Raw genomic sequence first — 8,847 nt, forward strand, 5'->3', positions numbered from 1 at the left:
TCAACAACTTCCCCATTGGGTCTCAGCTGCGGCATGTGAGCCTCTTGCACATGCATTGAATCAGTAACTCACTTCCAAAGCTGATTTCTCTTTTGGTAGAAAATCTCACATTTCAAATGTTATAAATCCCGTCATAAATGTTCATTTGGATTTTGTAAGTTGGTGTCTTCTCGGTGTCTGTGTGGGTGATCTGGTTTGCTCCCACTTTGAAAAGATTTACCTGTTATGGCAAACTCTAAATTGCCCACGAAAGCGGAGGGCTGTTATTGTCCGTCTACTTGTGTTAGCCCTGTAATAGAGTGACTTTTTTAGCATAGCACATACTGGTGGGATATGTAGTTCAGAAAATGGAACCATGTGCAACAAAAAAGTATATGAAAATGGTATATAATCTCAATCGCTGATTGTTGATGCTGTACGACCAAATACTATGAAAAAATACTTTCTTCACCCTGTTGTTATTATTTCCTGCTATGTTAGTGCCTTTGTTTTAAATAAGCACTGTAAGATTCAATCTGTGGTGTTTGTACATCTACTGCAGAAACGATCTTGGTGTAGTAGATAATTAAACAGCATGAACAGTAAGAAGCGTCACTCCACTTATCTCCTCAATAGAATCAGGGAGTCTGGTAAACACTCTTGCCAACATGAAAGCATGAATAGCCTCCTTCCTGCTGTGTGGTCACATCTACAGCTGAACGGAGTGTCTGGCCATGCTTGACAAGGACACAGATTTGTCAGACCAGCCTATGTACACGATTTCTTTATCTGTCGCCTAGCAACTGATTGTGTATATGCCACACCAGATCCAACATTTCAAGAAGGACCAAGTGACAAAGACTTTTCTATCTTTCGTTCGGCGAAGAGAGAGTTAAAGGAAGTTTGCTAAGCTAAGAAATTTAAATCAACATCAATATCTTTACTTACTGGACCGTCTATTTATTGATATTCCACATAGCAATCCTAAATTAGATAAAGAAAGAACCTGTTTGAGACCATTCTAATTTACATGCATTTGATCATCATGAGTTGCACTGAGGGAGCAGCCGTTCTTCTAGGCGTCCACAAGAAAACATCAAAACTGTATTCACCGAATCAAAAGAAAGATTTTAGCTCTAATGAAATCCATCCATCCATCCATTTTCAATACCGCTTATCCTCATTAGGGTCGCGGGGGCGCTGGAGCCTATCCCAGCTGACATAGGGCGAAGGCAGGGGACACCCTGGACAGGCCGCCAGTCCATCGAGGGCAGCTCTAATGAAATGAAAATAACAAAAAGAACAATCTGATTTTAACAAGTGCTGAATTTAGCATACACACAAATGTTAAAATGCTGTTCGTCAGCAAACAAGAGCTCTTTGGAGAAAACATATACTGGCATAAAGCCGAATTTGTCATAACTAAACATGTCAAAGTACTGACATGCTGGTTAAATACAGGTCTCAATGATGTCAACGTTGACCCATGTCACAACTGGGCTGTGAAATATGGAGTGAACAAATCCATATATATTTCCCAAAGTAGCTATAGCAACTATAATGTATTATGTCAATATTTGACAAGCTGCCAAACCAACTCCGCGTGGTCACTAGAGGTGCACCTTTTTTTGCTGAATCTGTTTTATGGAGAATGCTAGCTATTGCAAATGTATAATGGCTCAATGCAAAGCGGGTTTCTACATCAAATATATTCAGATTAGTGTAATGGCTATAAGCAGTATTTCCTGTTTCGTCAGTACACATTACTTATCAAGTTCAGGCACAGTTTACTCCATAGACAGTATTAAACAGACAAACTAGTGGAAATGCAAAAAAAGAAAGGTAAAGTTTATTCTCCACGTTCATGTGGTGGATGTTGAAACCACTCCGAATACATGTTTGGTCCACTTTCGCCGGGATTAGGGTTCTGAATTAAACATACAGGCATTCCAGCTGAGAAAAGCACCTGGTAAGCTTCGAGGAAAACATCTCATAAGCCTGTGTGCTGCTGGGATAAACAGGTAAAAGCCATTCACAGACACGCTCCAAACACAGCATCACAGGCACATCGGAAATAGTCCAGCTGAACAGGAGAGGATTCTGCCACCAAGCCAAGTACTCTGCAGAGAATAGGGGTGGTATGAATAGCTTGGAAACTTCCCTAATCTCCCTGTCAGAGATCCAATCCAAGCTTTTGAGAAGCAGGCATAGTGCTCATTCCTCGTGAGGCAGATATGCGCTGTGATCGCACAGCTATTGTTCGGTGCAGACATATGTACCTTATATAGATAACGGACAAGACCAAACGTCAGTAGAGTGTATTGAAATATTGAAGTCATTCAAGTCAGCATTATGTATTGTCGCCGTGCATGCTAACGAGGCGATATAATTCAAAATATGTATGTGCAGTCTTAGTTGACGTACATAGAAAAACGGAACTGTCATCAACAAGGACCCCAGCGAACCTTGTTAAAGGTTATCTATAGGGACATTGTTACAGAGCTACAAAAGAACTTACCCCGACCCGAACCCTAACATTGCAGCCCACTGCTCCTTAATTACTAAGGAGGGGTTAAATGCAGAGAGAATAATTTCCCCACTGCGGGTATAATAAAGGATTACAACCTTGTGTATAAATCCTGAGACGAGCAAATTGTGCATAAATGATCACGCCTGAGCATTTTTCCTGTCATTTCCACATCACCTCATTTGAGCTTGAATGGGTAAACCAGAAATTTTTTATAGATATACATGTGATGAATCGCAACTTGCTTTAATGGACCTGGTATTGAAAACATATCCACATGTTAAATACGTAACAAATGAGAATAAATAAACGCATTAAGGCAGAGTTTAAAGGCTCTTATTTATTTCAGGATGACATGTATGCAGCTTTCTTTATTTTAAACTGGACTGGTGTATCTGATGGGGAATGTATCAAAAGAAACAAGATACAGAGATTGTTAGAATTAAATATGATAATCTTCCTCTGAGCATGAAATGCACTCCTCTCTGGTTCAAGGTTCAGTGGGTTAAGTCAGTGCTATTGTTATTATGAGTACTGGGATTCAATGCTTGGCTTCACTGATGGTGTACCTTTTGTAATGACAAAGGTCGCTCCTATATATAACTGTCTACATGAAAGACAAAGCATTTGTCCCTGAATAGAAAAATGTCCATATGTGCCAAGAGCTTTTGCAAATCCCATTTCCTCAAATGGATATGATCAGAGAAAAAAACATAAATAATTCACATTTCTCACCTACAATGTAATTTAGTTCAAATGCAATTCTTGCCCACTTCTATCTCAAAAGGTTGTAATATAAAACATTGGGCGGAGTATCACAAATTGACTCCACTCATTTCATATAGAGCGCCTCTTTATCTTGTTGTAAACTTATTGTGTTTTGATTAATTTCTCAAATTGCCTGCTTTGCTTCAGTAGAGTGTGAAATGCACTTTCCTTTTTGTAGTTTTTCAATTTCTGTCATTGTGAGCAGAGGGGAAAGAGTATGGGGCGGGCAGAAAATATGAACACATGGATGTCTGCTGTAATTAAGAAGCTGAAGTATTGGAACAGGCAGTGCCTTCACCAACTATAATTCATCAAACATGGTCTTAATTAAATTGTTTACACAGATGTGTGCAAGCGGGTTCCTCCAACAGTCATTCCATTATAACTACGCACTATTATTACCGGACTCATAAGAACAGTTGTGTGCTGTTGTTCACTCTACAGGGCACCATGGAATGGAGGAATACATTCACCAGATTAGCTAATCCAACCAGTGCTATATCGCACTGGGAGTTGTTATGACGCTGCTCAATGGTGATCCCATAAATGTATATTATTTTTGAGCGAGATCGAAATGGGGGAATGGGGATTCTTCAAGGACAAAAAAACTACTGTCTGTGCGAGACAAAAGACATATACTCGGAGGAGAATCCACACTTGTACTCTTCTGTTCATTACATGAAGTGAGCGTAATAATTCCACACACACAAAGGAATCAGTGAGGTTCTAGGTGGATGAAAGTGCTCAGAGCTGCTTCCCTTTTTAGCTACTTAACAAAACACTGAATCTTTAAAGTCTGAGTCACACCCTGTCGGAGCCATAGGAGGAATGTAACCGCTGCCTCAATCACTCTCTTTTATTAGCGCGGCCCAGACCAGTGGTCTGCCGGCCCTCATTCCCACTGTTATCTCAGGGATTAGGGGCTTGCTGTCTTTGACCATTCTCTCTTCGCCTGGTCACACAGATATAAACAAACACCCCAAAGACCTCCACAAAAACACAGGCATGGAGTCACACACTCGCCCACACATTACTTACCCAGTGGAGTTCGAAGGGAATGGCTGACTTTAGGTAGGGCTTGGTGGACATAGCTTACATTCTTTTGTTCTTGTGTTCAAAAAACATCTCAGAATAGCTACTGTGAGTTGGAGTTGGAACAATCGTGTTTAAAGTGGGAGAAAAAGAGTTACACCCTCTTTAAAGCTGCATTCATTTTTTTAATATTTTTTTTTACCAGTTGGGGCAGAATAATTTAACCACAAGTTGAAAAACACAGCCATGACGGAAGCACCTCTTAAAATATATTGTTTTCGTTTAACAGTTGTGAACTGGGAATATGAAAGTGGAATTTGGCAGGCTGTTAAGAAACAATGGGGAAAAGAAATCTCCATAGAGATGTTGCAATGCTCTGAGATTTCAGAGTTATCTTTTTTAATATTCCATATAGTGGGATATTTAATCATATCCCACTGTACATACCTATGTTTGGCTGTCATGCACGTTTTGATCGATGTCTGTTTTTGTATTGTCAAATATATCCATGAGTTTTTTCTGAGCTTACTGCATCCCGACTGCAATTTGATTAAAAGATAACACTATTTGGTTAAATAATGCTGCGACATTTGCATTTTGACCCCCATAAACCTGCCAACTTTTGACTTCTTCATCTTATTGCCTGTTATGGAACACAGGAGTGACAAGCAATATTCAACACGATCTTCAGTTTTGACAGGTATGCGCCTGTACAACATTTCTAATGTTATTGATCGTTTTTCTTATTTACTCTGTCACTCATGTTGAAGATGTGACCGTGCAAATAGCACACTGTGATCCAAAATGTGTCATTTTCTGTCTGAAAATCCCAAATCAGACGAACCTTATCACAGCAAGAGTACACAGTGAGGAATTAATAATGTGACAAAGTGTAAGTAAAGCGTTGGAAAATGAGAGAAAAATCAATATGGGTTTTTGAAGATCTGAAAATGTCTGTGTTGAACATTTGCAGACATCGTACCATAAGGACCAATGAAATTATCACTTTGACTGATGCTGAAAGCAGCAATCAATTGCTTCAATCGTTGTAATAGCAGTGTACTGATTGAAGCCTTGTTTGAAGGAAGTTTTGATAGGAAACATGACAAAATACCAAGACTGTCCCTGCATGACTCATACAGCAAGCACCTTTATCTGTGTACAACCGACTGACATTTTGACAAAGCCTCTGCTCTAGAGTTTCGGTCGGATGCTCAAGCAACCAAAGCTGAAATTGCAACGGTTTGTTTCTCCGTGATACCTTGGTGTCATATTGCCAACACTGGTCCATTCAACACGTGGTTCCCCTTCGCAGACATTTAAAGATGCCCACATACTGTCCATCTGGTGTAACCTCGACTTTACTATGATTCTGAGTGATTTTAATGGCTCTTGCACGAATGTGATATTACATCGAACCCGTCTGTAATGGTGAGGAAATATCATGGAGCGCTACAGTGTGTTTCAGGACGGACATTCCGTTTTGGCCTATCCTGCAGGTCTCTTTGTTTCTGTCCGACACAAACGTGCACACACCTGCGTGCACGTACACACCAAGGGACGACAAATTAGTTGTCAGTTTCACAAGCCATGTGACCTCAAAAACTAAGCGAATGGAGATAATGATCTTAGGCTAAGGACAACTATACAAACACACACACACACACACACCTCACTACACTACCCAAGGACTTCGCACTCTAGATTGTTGGATCAAGGGGGTTTGAAGATAGAGATGGTAAATGTGATTATACGCTTGACAGGCTTTAGCTTTAGCTGCATGTATAAATTAAGGTTGGTATGATTAAGATTGTGTCACAGAATTGCACATCGTATATACATCCTTTCTCCCATAAATTAAATGAATGTTTTCTTGGTTAATTCATCATTCACTGAATGGTATTACAGGGCAGTCATCTACATAAAGCCAAGTGACACATTAAGTATTTATAAACTAGACACATAATGGAATTGCCTTGCTTTCACTTTGTGAGCTGGGCAGACACACAGACAATGGACACATTCAAACCACAAAGGGTGCAGGCAATCAAACGTTTAATACCCGGTATTAATAACCCTTTAGGTTAAATGTAGAATGTGTAAATTCTAAATAATACAATAAGCATGTAACTACTTTGAAAATCTATTTCATAAGATAGAAATAATCTAAACTGAAATTGCCCTGATCACTGCAATTAGGGACCCACAGCAGACGGCTGTAGATTGTCTTATAATTGTCACTGAATGTATTTTTTTAAATTCAAGGGCTTAACTGGTTGACCTTTCCAGCACATCAGTCTTAAATACAGCATTGATTAAGGAGTCCCTTTAGGATGTGTTACAGCTTGCCCCGTTCCTAAATATGGTGGAACACTCTAAGCTTCTCAGTAATAGTTGTTGAATGCAAGCTGTCAGTTACTAATACTATCCAATAAGGTGGCAGACCTTCCCAAAGTCCCAAACTGTACTGATTCATCATGAGACCCCCTGACATACAATTATTAACAATTTGTGAACGGTAACATTCTGAAAAAAGCATTGTTCCAGAAAGCAACGATTTCAGCCGTTAGTGAGAACATCTATTTGTGTCCCTCTCCCTCATGGGCTGATATATTGTGCTGTGATCCCTTTGTCCATCAGAGGGACAGAACATTTTTTCGGCCTAATGCCACTGGACCCTCACTAATGACAGCGAATAGCCCTACTGGCTAGATGACAGCAGCTGAGAACAATACTTAATGTTGACATCACTTGCTACGGGAATCTATTTCAAGTTTCTTCCTTTTATAGTGTGCTGTTGGAAATTGCTATCTCGCTCCCGAGACAATGCACATATAAAAGCTTCGGCAGAGGTGGTGGCCCTCTGTGCTTGGGGATCCCTTCCAATCCCTTCAGTCTCTTGCTTGTTTTTCAGCAAGTACAAGCTCACCTCTTTATCCCTTAGCATGGCACCAAAGAAGATTGAACCAAAGAAACCTGAGCCCAAAAAGCCAGAGCCTAAGAAAGATGCGTCTCCGGCCGCTAAGCCGGCTTCAACTCTACAGCCACTGCCTGAGCTGCCCAAGGAGCCTGCATTCGATCCCAAGAGCATCACTCTTGAGTTCAGTGCCGACCAGATCGAGGAGTTCAAGGAGGCTTTCACCTTGTTCGACCGCACACCAACTGGAGAAATGAAGATCACATATGGCCAGTGCGGAGACGTGATGCGAGCTCTGGGCCAGAACCCGACCAATGCAGATGTGCTCAAAGTGCTCGGCAAACCGCGGCCAGAGGACATGAGCACTAAAATGGTGGATTTTGAGACCTTCCTGCCAATGCTGCAACATATCTCCCGTGCTAAAGATCAAGGCAACTTTGAGGATTTTGTGGAGGGGCTCAGGGTTTTTGACAAGGAAGGCAATGGCACCATCATGGGAGCGGAGCTGCGCCATGTGCTGGCGACACTGGGAGAGAGGATGACAGAAGACGAGGTGGACAGACTGATGTCCGGTCAGGAGGATACCAGTGGGTGTATCAACTATGCTTCCTTTGTAAAGCATATTCTCTCCGGGTGAAAGTGACATTTAGCTATAAAGACTGAATCTCTGTTTCCTCTACTTTCTGGATCCTTGCTAAACATTTGTCCATGTAGAGGTGAGCATGTCACTTAATCTGTGACATTATTTCTGTCAAGAGCAGCAATTAATGTTTAGTGCAAAAAATGTCGTCCGCAAGACCTATGATTAGTTCATTTTAATAAACACGATGAAGTATAATTAAATGCCAGTGAGATGAAATGGACATCCAAAATGAAAATTCCATTAATAAAGGAAATATAATTATAAACTGCCTCACAAATGTCATTTCAGTCTCCCCAACATTTACATTTGAAGTGGAAATGATGATTCACGGAGGATCGCTGATAAAAGGGCTACTTTTATGTCTATTCAACTTTTAATTTGATTAGGGGAAACTATTGCTGTGAGACGAAAAACAAATAGGATTTAGCTGCATCTGAAAATAGAACAGATCTGATTCTATTCTACTTTGCACAAAGAGTGTTTGAATGAGCATGCTTGTCATAGTGCTTCAGGGGCAGCTGCTGTGGATCAAGATATACTCCCACATGCTGGACACACAGACACACACACACACACACACGCATCACACACACACACACACACGCACACACATCACACACACACACACACCACACACACATGCACGCCCTGATCCAGTTCCTTTGACAACAACAAGACAGGTGCTCCCTGTTGGAGAGGCTGACAGAGCCATTTTTGTTGGCTTTTTAAAGCTACAATTTGAAACTAGCGTCATAACATTCAGTCGAACAGTGTATACATTATATGTTGTACACTGTTACATTTTTTTCTTCATGATTTAGCAGAGGAAAGTGCACTGCACGTTGTTTGCAAGGCATCATTTATAAAAATGTGGCAACCTTACAGCTGTTTATCACTTAAACTTTATGTCAAATGAACTTCAACAAGAGTAGATTGGATACACCTGCACTGTATAAAAAGCTTTTAAGAGCGGCATTAGGC

The 8,847-nt window shown here is 40.7% G+C and overlaps 1 protein-coding gene across 1 annotated transcript; it reads left to right on the top strand.

Annotated features, from left to right (window-relative positions):
• The first annotated feature begins 7,251 nt into the window (after positions 1-7,251).
• Positions 7,252-7,860, top strand: LOC117740422 (myosin light chain 4-like). The gene has a single exon (XM_034546814.1). It carries the CDS (start codon positions 7,252-7,254, stop codon positions 7,858-7,860), a length of 609 nt encoding a protein of 202 aa, XP_034402705.1.
• The last annotated feature ends 987 nt before the right edge of the window (positions 7,861-8,847 follow it).

The sequence above is a fragment of the Cyclopterus lumpus genome, chromosome 12 (genome assembly GCF_009769545.1).
Source record: "Cyclopterus lumpus isolate fCycLum1 chromosome 12, fCycLum1.pri, whole genome shotgun sequence".
NCBI lineage: Eukaryota > Metazoa > Chordata > Actinopteri > Perciformes > Cyclopteridae > Cyclopterus > Cyclopterus lumpus.

Excerpts from the sequence above, each read along its gene's own strand:
- LOC117740422 (XM_034546814.1), top strand. The coding sequence starts at position 7,252 with ATGGCACCAAAGAAGATTGAACCAAAGAAACCTGAGCCCAAAAAGCCA.